This window comes from Rhea pennata, chromosome 10 (genome assembly GCF_028389875.1).
Source record: "Rhea pennata isolate bPtePen1 chromosome 10, bPtePen1.pri, whole genome shotgun sequence".
Lineage (NCBI taxonomy): Eukaryota > Metazoa > Chordata > Aves > Rheiformes > Rheidae > Rhea > Rhea pennata.
In genome coordinates, this window is record NC_084672.1 from 11,933,456 (window position 1) to 11,954,483 (window position 21,028).

The following is a 21,028-nucleotide window of genomic DNA, read 5'->3' on the forward strand; positions in this document are numbered from 1 at the left end:
CCAGACTGCACGATGCGACCCTTCGCCTGCCTGCAGTCAGGCACAGCCCTCTGCGCTAGGAGCTCCCGCGGGCAGGAGAGAGCTGCTGGTGCACCAGCAGCCCACCCCGAGCTTCTCGGGGTTAGAGCTGACACCCCCACCCCACCCCACCCCCGCGCAGATATAAACACTTCGCGGCACGCACATTCAGCGGCCGCCAGGGCCCGCGGAAAGGGGGACGCGCCGGCAGCGGGGCCCGAACTCACGGCCCGGCGGGCGGCGCAGGCGCAGTGCGGCGCGGGGGCGCGGCGCGGGCGGCGGAGCCCGGCGGCGCGGGGGATGCCGGCGGCGCTGAGCGGGGCCGGGCGGCGCGGCGCGGGGCGGCAAGGGGCGGCGCGCGGGGAGCTGGGCTGAGGCGCCGCCGCTGCCCGCCGAGGTGCCCGGCGCGCGCGGCTGAGCCGAGCGAGGCGCATGGCGGCGGCGGCGCTCCCGCTCCCGCTGCGCCGGCGGGGAGGCGGCCCTGCGCCCGGCGCCGCCCGCCCGGCCGCGGCCTGAGCGGCGCTCCGCACGGGGAGCGCGCCGGGGCCGCCGGCGCGGCCTCGGCCGGGTGCCCGGCGGGCGGCCCGCTGCGCCGAGCGCCGCGTGCGCGTTGCGCCCGCCGCGGGCGACATGTCGTGACAGGGCGGCGGCGCTGCCGGTCGCCACCCGCGCGGGGCGGCGGAGCCGCGGCGCTGCCGCGATGGCCGGCTCCGGCGTCTGGACGAGCCTCAGGGCCCTGCTGCGGCGGCCCGAGGCGCCCTTGTTCCTCAACGACTCCAGTGCCTTGGACTTGTGCGACGAGGCGGCCGACGAGGACTTCCCGCGGTTCAACAAGCTGCGCGTGGTGGTGGCCGACGACGCGGCGGAGGCGGCGGCGCCGCCGCTGAACAGGGCGCCCGCGCGGCCGCCGTCCGACGACGAGTCGCTGCTGGAGCGGGACATCGCGCTGCGGCCCGCGCGGCCCGAGCCCTGCGGCGGCTGCGCGCGGCGGCGGGAGGGCGCCCGGCTGCGGCGGGTGAAGAGGCGGCTGGCGCTGGCCGCTGCCCTCTACCTGCTCTTCATGACCGGGGAGCTCGTAGGTGAGTCGGCGGCGCCGCGGCCTCTGCTGCGCGGCTCCGGCGCTGGCCGCGGGCTGTCGCGTGCGAGACCGGGGAGGTTAGCAGCAAGCTCGGAGAGGGAGAAGGAGCGAAGTCCACGCGCGTTTTCTGTGCAAAGGGGGGGGGGGGTCGGTCAGCTATATTTACCTCAACCAGAGCAATCCCTCAACATGGCTTACAGTACAGTTTTGTGTGTGTGTATATACATCTATCTATATACACACACACGTGTGTGTGTACACCCCCCATATTATTTATATATGGTTTTCATATATATAAGCTATTTAAATATACTTGTGTGTATAATGTTTCTTTATTTCTCTTGCTTAGTAACTTTGTAAGCTGCTTTTCAAGAGGGGAAAATGGCATGGTATCATGTAGACATAAACCACTAGAAGAAAATGGATAGTTTCACCCTTGGTATTTTTTAATTACTGCCCTAAAATATTGCTGCGTTTGCCACAAGAGGGATGAAGCATAGCTTTTAAGGGTGATACTTATAGTAACAAACCTCTAGTATTTTGTTATGATATGGTAGGATATGGTGTGGTATGGTATAGTGGTATTTACATCTTCAGTCATCAGTTACAGCAGCACTCTGTTTTGGTTTTCTTTTCTTTTTTCAACTGACAAGACAAACTCTGAAGCTATAAGTAATAACAATCCAGTAAAGAAACCACTTTTTGATAACTTGCTTATTTCCTGCTGTGCTCTGCACTAGCACATGCTCCATACAGGCATTAATCAAACCACTGGGTATTCTTAAGTGTTGTAATAGGAAACTTTAAAATACCTATTATTTTAATTTACTTCAATCATATGATTAGTTAAATTCTTTGTGGTTTTTGTTTTAGTACTTGGAAGAAGTATGTTGGGTTTTTACCTGGAAATTTGTTCCTATACAAGGATTCAGTTATTGGTTAGAAGAATAAATCTAGTGCTGAACTTCAGCTTTTATTACTCCCTTATAAAAGCATGCTATCACTAGCTATCCAGGCTTGAGAGAATCTGTACACAATACAGCAATACATTTAAAACAAGACTGTACTTCATTTAATAGGCTGTAGTGGCATAGGCTTGAAATAAATTCTAAAGTTAAAAACCCCCTGGATGTGTAAATGATTATCCATTATCTAATCATTTTTTAGTGTAGCATTCACCTTATCACTGTTCACTTATCAATTCATTATCAGTGTCCTGTTACCATCTGTCTGGTGGATACATCCATGCCATTTAGTGTGTCTGCTTGGTGTGAAGAGTGCATAAACTGTCATCCTCTTTCTCCTGATTTAAAATAGTGGAGAGTGTTACTTAGTGCCAGTATATCATGATATCAATCATTAGACCTTCAGTTAGGTAGAGCCAGGTCTTTGCTAGCAGCTATGCCAGTTAATTGCATTTAAATTGTTTTTATTTTATCATACAAGTCTATCAGAAAATTTTATTGGCCATAATTTGCTAGAGAAAAATCAAGTTACAAAACTCTTTCTGGAAGTGAAGAACAGATGCCTCACATAGAGAAGCATGTAGACAGGGGACTTGCCTCCTCTTTCTCACCCATCCAAACTTAGTTCAGTGACACCTGAAGATCTGATGACTGTCCTTGTGAAATCACAGAATCAGCAAGGTTGGAAGGGATCTCTGGGGATCATCTAGTCCAATCTCCCAGAGATCTCCTGGTGCTGGTTCGACTGGGAGCTTGAACCCAGGACCTTCAGCATGTAAAGCAGATGTGATAACCACTGTGCTATCCCTCTACCTCGGATGATTTAGTGGTCTCACATCTCTTGTCCTAGGACAGATATGAATTGTACCTTTAAAGACAAATTTTTACAGTATGGGTAGGGGCCAAAAACATGATTTGAATATAAATAATACAGTTAGTCCTACATATATGGAAAAAAAAATCCTTAGATCTATCTTCAGAGATGGATCAGAAGATTGAGTTTATCTGCACTGCAGTTTTATTCGGGGCCTTTTTTCAGGAACATGGGGTAATGGGAAATAGTGTTTCTGTCCTTCAAGATCTTCCTTTCAGTGTGCAGTTGGTTAGTCATTAATAACACTTCACAATACATTATCTACTCATGGATAAGGCAGTTAGCTTTCATCCTGCTGCAGAGATAAGTTTGAATGCCTCAACTGGCCCTCCTTTGGCCATGTTTTTTTTTTTTTTTTTTTTTTTTTTTCTAGCTGAGACTTTGGTTCAGCATGAACTCAGGCAAATTTGATAATAGATGTAGCATCTTACATCAACTGTAGATATCCTTTATCCTAAGAATGGTTTTATCTGACTTTATTCACATCAGAGTCGTGATATATGCTGAATTTAATCCATCTGAAGGATGACTGAATCTATCTATGGGATTACTGAATAGTATTCCTGAGCTCTTCACAACTTGATGCTGAAGTCACTGAGACTGTATTTTTGGAGGTTTCTGATTTGGTTCACAGTATTGTATACCCTCTGTAGCTAATATAAGGATGGCACTAGAAATGTGTTGAGAGTAAATCTTTTTTCTTATGAGTATTGTATCATCATTGCTTCTCACTTAGCCAGGAAAAGCTTGCAAGCTTAGGTCAGGGTGATTGATTTGTCTGTACAAAGCATTAGTACTGTATGGACTCGCAGTCATCAGGTCTATGTATGCTGTTAGCATCCCTCTGTCATTATTTGGGCACTGAGGCATAAAGCATTAAGGCTCAGATCCACAATGTATTTGTGCATCCAACTTCCACAGAAAATAAATGGGAACTAACTCTCTAAATACTTTTATGGATCTTGACCTGAATGACTTGTCCTAGGACAGGTAATCAGTAGCAAAACAAGTAAAGATGGAGCCTTCAAGTTGTGGGTCAGTGCCCTACCTGTTTAATTCATTCTACTCCAACCCTGTGTTGTATTTGGTCCCATTGGTTTCAAATTTTGGAACATCTGGAATAAATCTATGGCTCAGGTATTTGGGAAACTTTGATCATGTAGGACATTTTAACTGACTTGTATGATTCTTGACAGATTTGAGTTTCTGACGAAAAGGCCGAAGACCCTATCAGACAGTTACATTCTTCAGTAAAACCCTTTCTGTTATCTGTTACTGATGTCAAGGTGAAGGAAACTTTGCTTCAATACCAAGCTTTGTGAAATCTTGACTGGCATATTTTTTCCAAAGTACAGCCAAGCTCATTAACCTAGTCCACTTCAGTGCTTGTTGATAAATTTGATAAACAGACAGTGTAAAAGATAACAACTTAGACTTTATTGGAACATTTTGCATCAAGAATGAAAAACATACCGCGTATCTTGGTTAGCTTTTCTGACTGGGGTTTTGATGTGTTCAGATATGTTTAGAGATTCCTAATTGATCATCCGGGACGAGGACTGCTGTCCTCCTTTAAGGGTCAGTGGAAATGGCGCTGAGCCGTTGGGCCTTCTATTTGTAAGGGTTGTAGATGTCTGTGTTTTTTTGTTTTTTTTTTCCCAAGCTGCCAAGAAATTGAGAACCTTCACTTTCCAAATTTATTAATCTTAGTGTTGTTTTCTTAAGCTTCATTGCATTAAAATTAGCTGCAGTATTTGAATTCTCTCTTCATATTTTTATTTTTAAAGATATGTAAAAGAGAAACTGGCTGAAATGAAATTGATTCATCTTGGACTGAATCAATTCAGATTTTAATATATGTGGGTTAACATGCATTCTTTAAATGATCATACACTTAAACTACTGAACTGAATGTCCTTAGACATGAATTATTTCTTCTGTATTGATTATAAAACAGAAATTTCTAATTTCTAAGTCATTTTTTTAATTATGCAAGAATACAAATTAATTCAGAAAGGAAAGGTATAACTTATTTTATTCAAAAAGCTGCTGAATTGCTAAAGCTTAAACTTCAGCTCATTATCCGTGAGCTGTGATGGCCTTTGGAAAATTTCAGCCTCAGAGGAATTTGAGTAGAAAGTTATGAATGCTAAAGAAAGGGAATGGAGGAAGGGAGCTAGGTTGGAATAAGGTGCTCTGTCTTCAATAGTTAGGGAGAGTACAAGTAACCACTACAATATGCAGCCATGCTCTTTGTATTTGGGTGGGGAGGAGAGTGTAGCTCTATCTGCAGGTGTGTGTATAGAGACAGGCAGACAGACTCCCGCTCATAAAAGGGAACTCTGAAGTTCCTTTTTCTGTTTCCTCATGGCTTACCTCTGATTTTTCAGTAAGACATTTTTAATTGTATACAAAGATATCTCTGGCCTGAAATATTAGTTGGAGCCTGAAGCCTGCCAAATGGCATGCCAGCTGCATGCTCTGCTCAGTAGAACCTACAGGTTCAATGACAGTCTCAAGGTGAAAAGAGAAACTAAGCCATTGTGGAACTGATATTAAAGATGTAATCCTTCCTGAAAAAATGGGCTTACCTTCACACATATGGAAGACAACACAGCCTGTCCTTGATTTCCCATTTGGATAAGGGATTTTTAAGAGAGGGGCACATTGTTGAGATCCCTCTCGCCCATCCAATAGTAACATTGACGATTGAATCAGAATGAAAATTTTAACCTTTGATCTGAGGTTATTTGTCTCTAGGCAGCTCATAATTATGAGAAAAAGTATGGTAATAAATAACAAAGAAAGAAGCCGTGCAAGTGAAAGTTATTGTCTCCAATATATAGTAGCAGAAGTTGTACACCTCTGCTAAGACAGTAATAATGAAACTTAAAAGATAGTGTAGTAAAAATAAAAGAGAGGGCAGGGTGAATTTCTTTGCTGTTGAGTCACTGGATCTCTGTCTATGTTTCATAGTGTCAAAAGATTTAACAACCATAGTTTCATGGAAGGATCTGCTGATTAAACACATGCACTATACAGAGAAAAGATATTAAATTATTTGAGGCCTGAGCTTGCAAACCTTATGAAACAGGTAATCTCACTGGGAATTACAGGACTGAATCCCTGTTACTTTAACAGAGGGCACACTTCACTGCATTTGTAATTACAGTAGGTTTAAATTATAGCATCGCATGTTGACTGCAAGGGGAAAAAGTATCTGTTCAGTGTTGTAAGAATACTCCCATGTGCTTAATGCAGTGTTTTGAAAACAAGCAACTGTAAACTGCCACGAGTATACTATCCAGAATCATTAGTCTCATGTCCTGACTTTTCCAAATTTGTTTTCAGGTGGATATGTGGCTAACAGTCTAGCAATTATGACAGATGCACTTCATATGTTAACTGACCTTAGTGGAATTATTTTGACCCTGCTTGCTCTCTGGCTGTCTGCAAAGTCTCCCACAAAGAGGTTCACCTTTGGATTTCATCGCTTAGGTATGTAGGTACCAGCTTTTACTATTAACACTATTTTAGGCAACAGCGGTAAAGAAAATCAAATTCTACAGAAATAAATGCTAGAAAGTAGTAGCAAATCTGAAAATAGCTTTATGTTTAGGATCCTAACTCTGATGTCTTTTCGCTTCTTTGGCCATTGTGGTTGGGAGAGATCCACTATATACTAGAGCTCAGATGTGCGCTTGTTTCTGTCTAACCTTGCCTGAGCTCTACCAAGTATGGCTAAAATTAAAGGTGGCTAGTTATGGTGCAATATCTGGCCTGGCCTCTCCACAAGTTTTGGTCATAGCTCCTTTTGATAGAGAGTATCATACTGGTGACTTTCTGGTAATCATTTTTTTTTTTTTTTTTAATTTTTAAATCTCTGTCAGAAGTCAAGTTTGAGGGCAAGGTTTCACTCACTGTGAGCAGAATTAGCCTCTCAGTCTCTGTGGAACTAGGATTTATCAAATTCACAGTTATTTTCTGAATTTTTGAAGTTTGATTTTCCTTCTTAAAGAGGAAGTGTTTTTGATTATTGGGATATACAGTATACAGCCATGCTTCTCAACCCATCCATAGTTACTGGGGCGGTTACAGCAGGTCAGGCCGTTGTGCAACTTTGGAACTGAGCAAAACAGGGTACATTCAGTGGTCACTCACTGCTGTATCACTGTTCCTGCTTCTGTGACAGTAACCACTGAGAAGTCTGTCGCAGCAGGAGTGGTATATGTCAGTCCAAAACAATTTATCAGCAGCGGGTCTGATTTATGAAATCCCATTGATTTCATTGCTACTGATTATGGCACTGGAAAAAGCTTCTATACAGCATTACTAATGACATCTTAATCCAGAGCTAAAAAGTTCTGTAGAGTGTAGCATCATAGCATAGCTCTGGCCTGCAAGAAATCTCTTAAGTTAGTACCTGTTGCACTCCCAGAAACACACAGACATCAGTGATCAAAACATCCTGTGGTATGTGATACAGTAAGTTACTTTACTTTGTCTGTAAAACAAGTATAAACAGTATTATGAGTTAAACTTTGGAAGGGTACTTTCAGGATTCATTACTTCACAGTTGCAAATACAAGATGATAAAGGATGCTTTCATGTAGCTGATAACTGTATCAGGTAATAATAATAATAATTCAACTTTCATACTTCATGAAATAGATCCATTTTTAGCATCACCGCTTGCTACCTCTGCTCTATATGTTCTATAATATACATTTTTCAAAGAATTTCAGTCTTGTGTAGTCAGTATATGCAGTTCTTTCTTTGGCTGCTAGAACAGCAATAGAATTCAACAGTTCCATCACTTCTAGTCATATCTCATCAGTTAGTCACTAATGCATGAATGCATAACTCTGTACACTAGCAAAGATCTTTGGGGCTTTAGCACAAATGGATTAACAATGCCAGCATTTCCCATTACAAACTTTTCTTTCAAGAAGTTTTAATTTTGTGGTAAGAGTTCCCCTTAATACTGAAACCTGACCTTGGATGTATGCCCTTGGCATTTGCTCATATTCTGCACAAGGATGTTTGGTAGTATTTAGACATTGTACGTCATCTTAGCTTCATTTAAAAACAATTTTAGAGTACTTTATATGTCTTTATAACCTTTTAAAAACCAGTTAGTATGTAGAATGAACATGCTATGGTTGAAATTAAAACAGGAAGCTTGAGCAATTAATCTTAGGAAAAATATGACATACTTGTATTTAACCATCAAAATCTTACTCAGTTATGGAAAAAATCACTGCCTAGAGACCCATCCTGCATGAAAACCCCAAAACCTAGATCTAGGCCTTGCATGTAATGAAGATGGCCTGGTTCAGATTCAGAATGACTGAATAGTCTCCTAAAGCCACATTTGTGAGGGTTATTTGCCTGATTGGAACATTATGGCTTGAGGGCCCAGTTTTACACCTCGATGAATGCTGGCAACAGAACAAAGCTGCTTTTATGCTGTATCTTTGCTGTAGCGTGTTTTCCCAAATATTCTATATTGTAAGAAGCCTGTCAGCAAATAGTATGAGCTCAACAATAGCTTAAATCTAATGAGATACATTAGAACATAGCAGAATGTTAAAGACTGAGCATCTGTCACAGAAAAACTTGGAACATCTGTTCAAAGCTGGGAATATGTACAAGAACTGTCTCATGGCTGACCTGCTTTGCATTAAATTTTAAGATAACCTGTACACATAGTAAGCATGAAAACTGTAAAATGAACAATGTTTCTAGTGCTTATTACCACTTTCGTTTGTAGAACCATGAATTTTCAAACTGGTTTCTGTAACCATGTGCATGGTAAAAACAAGACATCAAATCTACTGGTTATCTGATCAAATGTAGAACAAAATTAGCACTACTTTCATCTGTTTGAATTCTCTTTGAATACATAAAGTGTATGGTCCATCTGTGGTTGTACTGCCTTTTCAGTGGTAAAAAGGAAGCTGACAGATTCAGGAATAGGTTAGAAAAGTTAAGATGAAATAATGGAAATTGCAGTCTTGCAGTCAGTGCAACAATACAGCCCTGAAAAGGGCTGTATTGTATACATTGTTGAAGTCATAAGTAGTGTTGTTTCACCAAGTGGAGATATCTCCTTTTCAGCAAGACGTAGAGCAGATCTAACCACAGATATAGAATCTGGCATCTTTCCATTCCTGCAGAGACAACGTTAGTAATGACAGACTTAGTCAGTGCACAGTTAATTTCAAAAGAAGTGAAAGATAGCACAAATCTACAATGCCAACATGACAATGACTTTGTGAAAGCTACTGCAAGGAAAATAGTGGTTTCCACTACAGAAAACATGGTTTTAGATTTAAAAATTACAATATATTATTTCTTTGGTGCTAATGTGCTATGAATTCACAAATTAAAAAAAGAATGCTAGAAAAACTTCTAAAAAATTATTTTAACGAAGCTTTATAAAGCATGCCACTGCTTGCATGGATGATTCCATTTCGTATTGTTCTGAAATCATCTGAGATTGTGACAGTTGCTTTTCAGAGCTTTGTTACTGCCTGGCAATGCTGGTACTCATCCAGGCATTAACACATCACCAAACAACTGAATGTGTTGACATGCGTTTCTCCTCCCATAATGATGTTAAAAATGCAGCCTATGGATCAAGTGATTTTGGTGATATTAAGATGCTTATTATAGCTGCATGTTCTTTTCTAATATTCAGTAAATAAAAAGGAGACAATACTTTTCTGGAAATTACACCTTCTGCATTAATCAAAGCTATATGATACAGTGACAGATTCAGAACAGAGGGATAACGGAGGCAGTTCTCAGATAAACAGTCGCAGAGCTATAGTATAGCTAAGAGTCAAATTTTGCTATTGCTGTGGAATAAATCAGGACAGAGTACAGAGAAAGGATGAACAACAGTTATAATTCAAAGCAAAATTAATATCATCTCTGATCGCTGAATTCACACAGGGAGGCTAAGATCCCAATGACCTGACAAGTGACACTAATGAGCATTACAAATAATGATTAGAAATTCTCAGTCCTGGCTGCAGATTTGCATGCAATACAATGGAGCTAGCATTAATGTCTTCCCAGTGCTTCTTTTTTTCTAAGATCCTGTATTAACTTGCTTATAACTGAAACAGTCTTTTTAACTGTTTGGGCCGGAGTTTTCCCTGTCAGGTGTCATGGCTTCATCTGATTTTTCTTTCTTTCTTTTTTAATTTTTTATTTTTATTTAAACTGCAACAGGTCAATCATTTCAGAATATGAAGCTAGATGGAAAGATACGTTTTTGTTAAAAATAGTCTAGTGACCTATTCAAAAAGCTCTAATACCCGTATGCTTTACAGCAGCCCATAGAGGAGTGGGCAAAAGAAGAAAGCTGTAACAGGAGTGTGTCTTTTGTCTTCCCATAAAAATTTGACTGCATGTTGTCAGATTGCCGTTTTGGTACGTAACGGTTTGCATATGCCCAGCAGAAACTTGTGAATAAGACGCTCCTATGGTAGAACATTACAGACAGCTTCTTACCTTGTCCCAGGATTCAGACAAAGTGGACAAGGGTGCTTATCTGTGTGAGCACAGTGGACTGGGAGGAACATCTGGGAAAGAGCAGAAACTGACATGGAGCTTATTTGTATATATGTGTGTGTATGTGTGTATATGTACATAACGTACATATATTTATATAAGTAAAAAGCTGGAAATAGGAACTTGCAGGGTATGGGGTGAAATGAAACAAAAGGAAACGCTCGGGGAGAGGTTGGAGAACCCCAGCTTTCCTGGTTCCTAGGCTGATGTGCCAGGAATTTAGGTGGTATTTCCTACCTTAGAATGAGAGAGATTTTGAAATATTTTAGGTTCAAGCAACTTGCTTCTCCTAATTAAATTTTATTTCATCAGAAAATTTATTACACATACTCAAAAGATAGAAAATATGAAATGTTACCTCATGTAAGCTTCATTTATCCCTTGTACCTATACACTGTGATAATTTAGTTGTATGATCCTTCAGTGTTTTTTTTTCTTTGGAGAGGCTTTAATGCTATTTTTTAACAATGCTTTTTTTTGTTTCTTATTGATAAGGGATATTCTGATATAGTGCCTACCCAAAGAAAGGGAACCATGAGTGATTAACAGTCAAAAAAGATGTAAGAGTGCCTTTATAAGCAAGACTACTGTATGTTTTGAAGCAGCAGTTCCTTTCAATAATACCTAGCCTTACCAGAGACAAATTTTCTTTCCACAAGTTTATAGTTTAAGGAAGACAATTTTTACCTGTGTTGTAAAACCACCTTACACACAGAACGTGAACAGTTTAGCAGAACAGGAATTCTCTACAAAATAAACCACCACCCTCTACCTCTCTTCAGGAGGAAGATGCATTAGGGTCTGTGAAGCACGCTCATATTGGAAGCAGCCACTCCACAGCATGGGGATGTGGGAAGAGCCTTCCTCTTTGAATCTGTTACTTATAACTTAGCATGGAAATACTTCAGCATGGGACAGAGTAGGTTAATCATGGGGTTTAGATGGAGGAGAACTGTCCCCTTCAAAAACAGCTTTGAAGAGCTTTGGGTTTCTTTGTTGTCTGTAAAACTGTCCTATGTGGAGCCCATCTACTCATACAGATTATATAGTGAGCAATTTTGTGTGAAGCGGAAATCCTTGAAGCGTGGAGAACTGTGCCTGTCACTAATTTATGTGCTACACCACTTTGGTGATCTTCACAACGTTCCTGAGGCCTGATGACTCTGCACTGCTCACATTCTGTGTTAGTGGGTCACAGTTTCACACGTACTTGCCAGTATAAAATGACACCATAACCATAAACAGTGTTCCTACCTTGGCTCTGGATCCTGCTTCTTGCTCCTCTACTGCTGCGTTCTTTATGCTATAATCAGCACAAGTGGACCCTAAAGGAGAATAAATTATTTTTGTAGGATTTTAAGATAGTAGCTTTGACTATAGCATATTGGTTCTCTGAGCCAGTTCCAGGGGCATTGTGCTGGCACAGGTAGGGTGTGCAGAGTGGGAACAAACAGCAAGGAAAAGGGGGACAATACTTCCTTCAGTAGCAGTGCCAGCTTAAAGTGTTTTTCAAAATACAGCCCCATTTAGCTCACATCAGAACAGCAGGAGCCTTCGGGGGAGTTATAACCACTTTTCAGAGATACAAAAGGCTGCTGGAGGTACAGGGCACTGAGGTATCAGTTTTTATTTACTGTCTAATTTTCTTTTTATTTAGATGTAAAAATTACTAAAACAAAAATCCTAATCTTAACAATATTCTTTATAAAAAATACAAAGATTTGGTAGCCATCAGATAACATTCAAACAGCATATTAGAGCAATACAGAGACTAATATTAAGCGATAATTCATAGCTGAAATGTACAATAAATGTGTATGAATGCATTGTCAAGAGTCTAAATATTAATACTGTGTGATGAGTTTGTTCAGTGCATTAATCTTTTTATAACTTTTGCTCCATTCTAAACAGTAAAGAATATCTAAAAATCATCTCTGTATCCAGCTTAATACTGTGGACGTTTGAAATGAAACTTTCTCTGGTTTGTAGGTGGGCTGGTGATGTTTCAGATGCCCTATCTTCCTTTCCCCCGGACAGGACTTTGTGACTTCTCAGGCAAAAGTTCCAGGTAGTCTGATGAAGTCAGTCATTGTCTGTGCAGAAATTTTAGTTTAATCAGGGAAAAATCTTATGAAGGATAAACTGACAGGAAAGTGTGAAGTAGCTGATTAGCATGAACTACTCCATTTGTTAATCCTAGTTTCTAAATCTGAATTACTGCACAACTTATTAGTGTTATGATAAGCATAAAATAGTGTTAAAATAATTAAGGCTTTGTCCACATTATAAATATTTTTTAATAGGAAATAGATCTGAGACTCATTTTTGTAATGCCATTTCCTTTTCTGTTTGCAGAAGTATTATCAGCCGTCATTAGTGTATTGCTGGTGTATATACTTATGGCATTCCTCTTGTATGAAGCTGTTCAAAGAACTATCCATATGGACTATGAAATAAATGGCGATATCATGCTGATTACAGCAGCTGTTGGTGTTGCAGTTAACTTAATGTAAGATCTCTTTCTCCATTAATACTCGTACATTGTACTAATTTATTAATTAGTCCTGTAACTTCCTCATTGGATGGCATTTTTTGGACCTCTTAATTCTCATAAAATAAGGGAAATGACATTGAACATTGTACTTTCTCCATTTTTTAATATGTATTTATATAAAAAAAAAGAACCCTGAAACCTGCTTCTTGGAGTGTTTTTCTTCTTTCATTTTCAGAATGGGGTTTTTACTGAATCAGTCTGGCCACCTTCACTCCCATTCACACCCTCACTCTCATGTTCCTCAGTTGAACTCTCCTAACACAGCCCACAGCAGTAGCCATGGACACAGCAGCCTAGCAGTGAGAGCAGCATTTGTACATGCTCTTGGGGACTTGGTACAAAGTATTGGTGTTCTTGTAGCTGCATACATCATACGCTTCAAGGTAAGGAATGGCTAGTCTTTGAGGGAGGGTGGAATTTTGTAAACTCCGATGATTAAATTAGAGAGACTTGTAAGCTATAAAAATTTCTATAGTATTTTGTGACATTCTGTTATAAGCTTTGTAATTCACTCAAGATAAGTGAAAACTATCTCTCTATTATGCATTTTGTAACTATTTAAACAAAAATTTGTAAGAAATAAAAGTGCGTATTTTGAGTCACATCTAAAGGAACATATTTTCATACATCCTTTAACACTTTGGGACTTCCCTTGCAGCCAGAATACAAGATTGCTGATCCTATATGTACTTATGTATTCTCCATACTGGTGGTTTTGACAACAGTCCGAATTCTGTGTGACACAGGAGTCATTATTCTGGAAGGTAAGATCTGTGTACAATCTGCAGTACTACATGTCAAATACCAGTGAGAAATGATTTTTTTTTTTTTTTTCATGATCACCATCTCTAACAATGTGGGGTGTGTCTAGAGAATTTGTTAATCCTGCTGCTGCTACAGTCTTTGAGTTCTTGATCTAAGTTGCAGCAGTCTTTATGCTTCTTTGACCTTTGCCAGAATGGCATGAATCCTAGCTCTGCTCACAGGTAACTCAGAATCCAGAGAGGGTAAAAGTGAAAAGTACAGAACTTTCTTATGTCTCTGCAATGGACATGAGCTGGATTAAGTGAACCTTTGCCCAGGTTCAACTCTGTATTTTCACTTTAACTTGTATGTAAAGTGAATGTGAATGCATGTAAAAGGAGACAGCAAATCTAGGCCAAATGGCTGCACAAGTGGTTCATGCCTGTCCTGCTTTCACCTTTTCTGCAGCTCCTGCTGTATCGCTTGTGTAGTTTCTGTAGTAGCAGCAGTAGAAGCATAAGTCAAGAATGGTGTAAAACGAGAGGTGGGGAGAATGCTGAATGTAAGCTGAATAATCCTATCCCTTGTGGAGATTTAGTCAGACAGAAAAATGCCAGCAACATTCTTTGTGTTATTGTAACTAGCAAGACCACTATTCCAGTTTAATCTAGTACTTTCAACTAACGAAAGTGTTAGTGCCTTTCTTGTCATTTAGGAAGAACAACTGAGGAAGTTCACTCAGAAGACAAAAATGGTAAAATGTGCTTAAGAAATCTCAATTAGTTCCAAGGCAGCAACTGAGATTTAGCCAAAGAAAACAGATATGACAAACTAACAGTGTATCAAATTCAACATGTTTGAGTTGTAGATGTTTGCATAGGCATCCTGATTGTCAAAAAATGTCTGAATTAATGATTTTATTACAAGTGATGAAAGGTAGTTTTCATGTTCGCTGGGATACTTTACTAACTCAATTTCAGAAACTCCAGAAAATAGACATGTATTTATACTGGAGACTGCTGCTAAAAATCAGAGACTTTGGGGTTACGTCAGCTTTCAGTATTAATTTTAACAAAGTTTCACCATTACACTAGGAATGCTAAACTTCAAATTCACATGATTATCAAATACAAGTAGTGAGATTCTGGTTTCTAATATAGCTTTAGAACCCAGCATGGCAGTCTAGCCAACAGCATGATGCAAGCTGTAGAAATAATACCAGGCAATTAGCTAGTTACTTAGCAGCTAAATAATTTTTCTATTAGTCTTTACTAAAGGGGAATTTTTGCATTTAATATGAGAGAATCCTAGACATTGAACTTTCAGAAGATTTGGTATTGGAACAAACAGATCATTTAAATCACAGTAAAGCACCAGGTCTAGAGAAGAGTTATACAAGAATTCTGAAGAAATTTGAGAAGCAAATGGCTGAATACCTCACAATATATATAAATAAAACTACAAAGCTGGAAGATAAGCTATGATAGAAACAAAACTATCCAGAGTATACAGAAGCTTGAATTTTTCCAACATATTTGTACTGCTTTTTGAGCCAGTGTTGATCACCTCAAATTTTGATTCTGCTCTTAGTGCAACAAAAGTGTGGAGAAGGGAAGCTACAGAGTTGCTGTAGCTGCTGAAAATAAGACAGCCAGAAGGGCTTTACAAATTATTGATTTGTAAAGATGCAGCCCTATTAGACAGTTATATGCATTGACCACTGCAGATGGATTACCACCATCACTTGAAGATGGTACCAGTTACCTTAAAAAAGAAGTGTCATGAGACAGCAAGAGACAGACTATATCATTTTCAGATTCTGACTTTAGTTTTCGATGATCACACATAATGGAGTGTGCATTCTTTTGTTGTCCCAAAACTGGGTTCTCTTACCTGGTGTGCAAGTAACCAATAGACACACAGCTTCGAGATACTTGTTTATTTGAGTTCTGCACAGAGATGGGTACTAGGTGGTAGATCCATAAAGCTAGCACACCTTCTCATTCTTTATTTATACAAACTTTTCAGGGAGTACTTTATACAAATTTTTGTATTGGTTACAGTTTCATTACATCATGTATTCACTCTGTGCTTGCACTTTAACATTCCTGTTAACATTCCTGTTAATAGCATAGAAGGCGGTGGTAACATCATTATCATGCCATTTCCATCTCATTATTCATTTAGGAGTGTGTAGTATAATATGTTAATAAGCCTTAATGAACCTAAGGTTACTCTGGGTTATTCTACTGTTTTTGTCTTGTCTACCCCTCTACCCACATTCTTCAGAGTGTTGTGGTTTCATCAAGGTTATTCAGCTGGAGCTGGCTGTTCTTTGCAATACTGTTTTACAGTGTCCTCTCCCCCTTACCCTTGAGTCTTGTTAACTATTTGTAGGTTTTTTCACAGCATTACTCGAACACTTTGAAGGAAGTCCTCATGGGAAACAGACTTGCAATGAGAAGAAATTGGCTGTACAGTGGACCATCAGATACTGTTTAGCTTTTAGAATAAATAATATTTTAAGATAACCTTTCAAAATAAACATTTTAATTGTTTTTAGTAGTATTTTTAAAATTAAATTTTCCTTTGGAAAAAATACTATTTCAGCTTGTTCAAGCATTCTAAAAAATTCTACTTCAGTATATCCAATTTGGGCTTAGAAAATATTTATTTCCATAAAACCTTTCAACAATTTGGCTTTCAATTCTGATTCAGAGCTGAAACCAATGCAGAACAGCAAATCTTCCCCACATGTATATTTTTGACAAGTTCTAGTAACAGAACAAAGAGCTTTTAGGATTAGAAAATGTATTACATGAATAATATTCCTAGTTGCATTACCTAGTCTAAACATTTAAAAGTGATGGTTATTTGTGCTTCAAGTCATTAATCAACAACTAATTTTTGATGTTTGGAAGAAATGTTATTTAGGCATTTTGATATGTAATTATACTTCCCTTTGAAGAGTCTGGTCTAAGCAGTTACTAGTATTTAGGTGTTGCACTGAAGTTGTGTCTATAGATATACACTGAGCCAAATGATCTGACATTGGCTACTGCCAGTGACAGGATTCTGGAATGGACAAACGGATTTCTGAGACAGCAGTACAATTCCAGTACAAGTTCTGTATCCACACTGAATTTATTCAGTATGCCAGTTTGTGTATTCTTCTCCATTGATAATTTGGAAGTTACTAATCACTTCAAATTCAACACAAACTATAAACTCTCTTGACTTTTGAGCTCTGCCATGACATCTTATTTTGAAGGCCAGTGAGTGTTTGCAGAAAATAGAGTTAACTTTACCTCTTATTTGGTATCACAGGAGTTCCAAGGCATTTGAATGTGGATCGTATTAAGGAAGACTTGATGAAAATTGAAGATGTTTATTCTATAGAAGATTTAAATATCTGGTCTCTCACTGCAGGAAAAACAACTGCCATAGTTCACTTGCAATTAGGTAAGATGGTGCATAACATAATTCCAGATTAAGTCCAAATATAGGAAAAAAACTTTTGACTTTCTCTTCATATTATCACTAGGTAAATTCAGGAAGCATCATTATGGGGAAAAAAAATCTACTAACTTTGCTTTTGTACAGCAAGGCACAGAACCCCTCATTTGATAAGGACAAAGTTTAAGTGGAAATTGTGCAAGGAGAAAATGCATTCATACTGAAACATTCGGTATGGATTCTTTGAGTGGAAAAAAGTATTTCTCTTCAGAAATTCCTTACATTGTGTAGGGAAAGATACAGCAAAGTTCTGAACTAGTATGTGGAACAATCTAAAAATTAACACTGTGTTTTGTCAAAACCTGTGGTGGTTTACACATCTCATGCAGTGCGTGAATATTAATTCTTAGTAAGAAAGTTTGATTGTTTTTGATCTACCAGATCCACAGTTCTAACAAGATACAGTTCTAATGATGGAATATAGGCCTAAAGGTGTAAAATAATATATGTAGTACATATCGACCATAGTACAGTATTAAATTGATAAATACCATCAGTGTGAACAAAGATTATTCCAGTTGGTAAGACTGCGTGATAGATACAAGAACAGCAGGTTGGTCAAGCTTCTTGAGGAATGAACTGTATTCATTATTTTTTTTTTTTATTTTTTCAGTTCCTGGTAGTTCATCTAAATGGGAGGAAGTTCAGTCTAAGGCCAGACAACTGCTGCTGAACACATTTGGGATGTACAAATGCTCTGTCCAGCTTCAGAGTTACAAACAGGAAATAAGCAAAACCTGTTCAAGTTGTCAGAGTTCCAGTGCCTAATTTCGTATGTTTTGGGAACTGCTGCCTTATTCTTTATCTTGTAGTTAAAGACTGAGAGCAATAAATGCAAAATCAAAATGATCAAATAGAATCCTTAATGTGTTAATTTGTATCATGTAACATGCAGCAGGGAGAACTGGTGCTGCAAAATGTGCAGTAGTTGCCCTACAGAACATGTATTTCACTCTCTTCCTTGTACTGGTTTATTCAATTTATTATGATTTTGAGACAAAGTTGTTTGAAGATTGTTGTTTACAGATTGCAACACAGCTCTGCAGATACCTCACAAATTACAGATCAATGTTGTCCTTTGATAACTGTGTACCACGAAGTACCTGCACTCTAAATGGAGCATCAAGTGTTCAGTATTTCAATTAAAATCTCTAATGCTGATCATGCCAGCATTCCATGATCCCTGAATTCACTATACAGTATTTTTGCAATAGTCATTTTCATACAGTATCTTAAACTTTGATGCATACAGTGATAGTTGAATTCTTTTATAGAATTGTCTCTTCAGAAACATTGCAAAACACAAAATTTACGGTACCCAGACCAGAAACTTAGCTTAATCTGGACATTCAGAGACCCAGACAGGCCAATCCTTGCCCAGGCTTCTGGTGTTTAACTAGAGACACAAAACTGGACCCGAAGTGTTTAAGTGATCGGTTATCTTTAATGTATTTTAGAATAGGCTTCATACCTTAGAAACAGGTATTTATTTTACGAAGTTTTGAGTTGTAAGATGACTTTGTTATTAATATTCTTGAATGTCTAAAACAACATTTGATTCATATTAAAAGGCCAATTAATTAGCATGCATTCTAATTATAATTAATAAATGTGCTGTAATTGAACATTTTTCATGATTGATTTCCATTGTTAAAAGAAAACTGAATGATAGAAAGTATGCTTGGTAGGGAGATACCCTCAAATATAATCTGTAGACATGTAAAATACATAGATCTTCAAGCAGGAAAGTATGGAGCAGAAATTTTAGATACACAGTATCTCTTCAGTCTTGAATCTCTGACCTTTTTATTTCATCTTTGCTTCAAGCACAGTAGTGGAGATATCCTGACAGGAGTGCCACTGAAACAGCAGTACCTCACTACTTAGATTTATGAATAAAACAAAACCCAAGAAAGCTCAGTAACCTATTTCATTCCATTTCTACAAGTCAAGGAATCCACGATCCTTTCTTACCTATGCTGGAAAACAACACTGTAACCACCCTACAGGGGTAGCATTCTCTTGGGCCTTTTCTTACATTGGTAGAGGGAAGAGGCAGTATGAAAAGACTGTTTCCTTATCCTGACAGCTCAGAGTCCACAAAACTGAACTGCTTAGCCTCGCAGCGGAATCCCTGAACATGAATGTATATGGAAGGATAAAATCTCTTATCTGCCTTTTACTTGCCTGTAATTATTGCCACTAAGATACAATACCTTCAAGCGCAGATTTATGCATGTTTCTGGAGTCATTTGCATAAGACAAGCCAAGGGCAACAAGAATATGACCTGAAAAGTTCAAAAGACAGACAGAATTTGGTTTCTTACGTTTTGTTTATTCTGTGCTTTCATCTCTGAGGAACTTCCACTGATATCAAAAGTAGTTCTGCATTTGGATCAGAAAGGAAAATTTCTGCCCTATAATAGATGCTGTGATATTCAGTTATGAATACTGATCTGATTTATATCTGCATTTAGTAGTAACAAACTTGGCTTGTTTTCTTTCCTTTTTGGATGTATGGATCACATGACAAATTTTCAGAGGTGAAAACTGACAGCACAGTATTAGTTTGGGAAAAGCACACCTAACACTGGATTATGTTTGTATTGGTTCTGACAAGAAATGGGAACACTTTAGTACAGCATGGGAGTACGTTCAGCTCAGAGGCAAAGTAGCAGTATACTGGGGAAGTTAATTCTTTAATACAGTGTCACTAAATAAGCCATATCACAGTTTATGAAAAAAGTACATCCCATCCTTATGAACTTCCTGAAAAAAAGCAACAGGTATTTTGCACATACTGATATTCAAATAGGATTTAAATAAATTGGGGTTTACAGTCAATGTAATTAGAAGTTGAAGTATGGTAGATGTGTATTGTATTTGGAGTTTTTTATTGTAATGATTTATTATACATTTGTTTAATTGAAAAAGCAGAAATGTTTTGCTTTGTTGTGGTTTTTATTAAATCAATTAAACTTCACATTGCTATCTTATAAAATATTTATTTGTATTGCTGTCTCTTGTCTTTTTGTCTTGAATCTTGAGTCTCACAGCAGCTGTTTTTTGAAGTGTTCTTGCTATGAACTCTCAGACTTCACTCAGTTTGGAGACACTGTATTGGATTGGAGAATGGATCATGTCTCAGTCTTCAGGCAGGACAATTTAAGTATTGTTATTTCCCATGCAATAACTGCACTTTAAAAGTACAAAAACTGATATAAAACGAAGTATGGAGGAGGAGCAGCCATAAAGCAATTGGCAAAACATTCTTTAAACCCTATATTCATCCTTTGTTGGAGGGGCTTGTGATCAAGCACTATAGACAAACTGCAAGGAGTTCAGAGAAAAGCCACAGAAGATGAGAACCTATGATAAAAGAATCAATGTGTGTATCTCAGGGAGATTCTGAAATGTACGTTCCCTGTTTCAAGGTCTAACTAAACTCAAATGGAAATTTAGATCTGCGTGGTCTAATAAGACTTTTTAAAGTCTTTGTAAGTCTTTTATTTCTTGTGGCTATCACAAGATCACTTACACACTCTTACATCATTCTTTTCTTCCTGCAAAATCATCCTCCTTGAAATAAGGAGAAATAATCATTTGTATAACATGATTTCTCTAACAAAGCAGATGTAAGATTTGAACAGGGGTGTCCAAAACTAGTGTCACTGCTTTCCAGAGCCACACTGGGA

General features: G+C 38.8%; 1 protein-coding gene across 2 annotated transcripts; it reads left to right on the plus strand.

Annotated features, from left to right (window-relative positions):
* Positions 1-664: 664 nt before the first annotated feature.
* Positions 665-20,336, plus strand: SLC30A4 (solute carrier family 30 member 4). 2 transcript variants are annotated; one of them, XM_062583739.1, is made up of 7 exons: positions 671-1,097; positions 6,287-6,433; positions 12,875-13,028; positions 13,249-13,456; positions 13,732-13,837; positions 17,145-17,279; positions 17,947-20,336. In XM_062583739.1, the coding sequence occupies exons 1-7, from the start codon at positions 719-721 to the stop codon at positions 18,099-18,101; spliced, it is 1,284 nt and encodes a 427-aa protein (XP_062439723.1). In that variant the 5' UTR covers positions 671-718; the 3' UTR covers positions 18,102-20,336. The 2 variants fall into 2 exon arrangements, with proteins under 2 accessions (XP_062439724.1, XP_062439723.1); XM_062583740.1 differs by lacking the exons at positions 13,249-13,456; positions 13,732-13,837; positions 17,145-17,279; positions 17,947-20,336 and adding an exon at positions 12,509-12,587 and having other exon boundaries at positions 665-1,097; positions 12,875-12,996.
* Positions 20,337-21,028: the final 692 nt, after the last annotated feature.

Coding starts and splice junctions, on each gene's coding strand:
- SLC30A4 (XM_062583739.1), top strand. CDS start 719: ATGGCCGGCTCCGGCGTCTGGACGAGCCTCAGGGCCCTGCTGCGGCGG. Junction 13,029..13,248: donor GGTGTTGCAGTTAACTTAAT/GTAAGATCTCTT, acceptor TTTCATTTTCAG/AATGGGGTTTTTACTGAATC. Junction 17,280..17,946: donor CATAGTTCACTTGCAATTAG/GTAAGATGGTGC, acceptor TTATTTTTTCAG/TTCCTGGTAGTTCATCTAAA.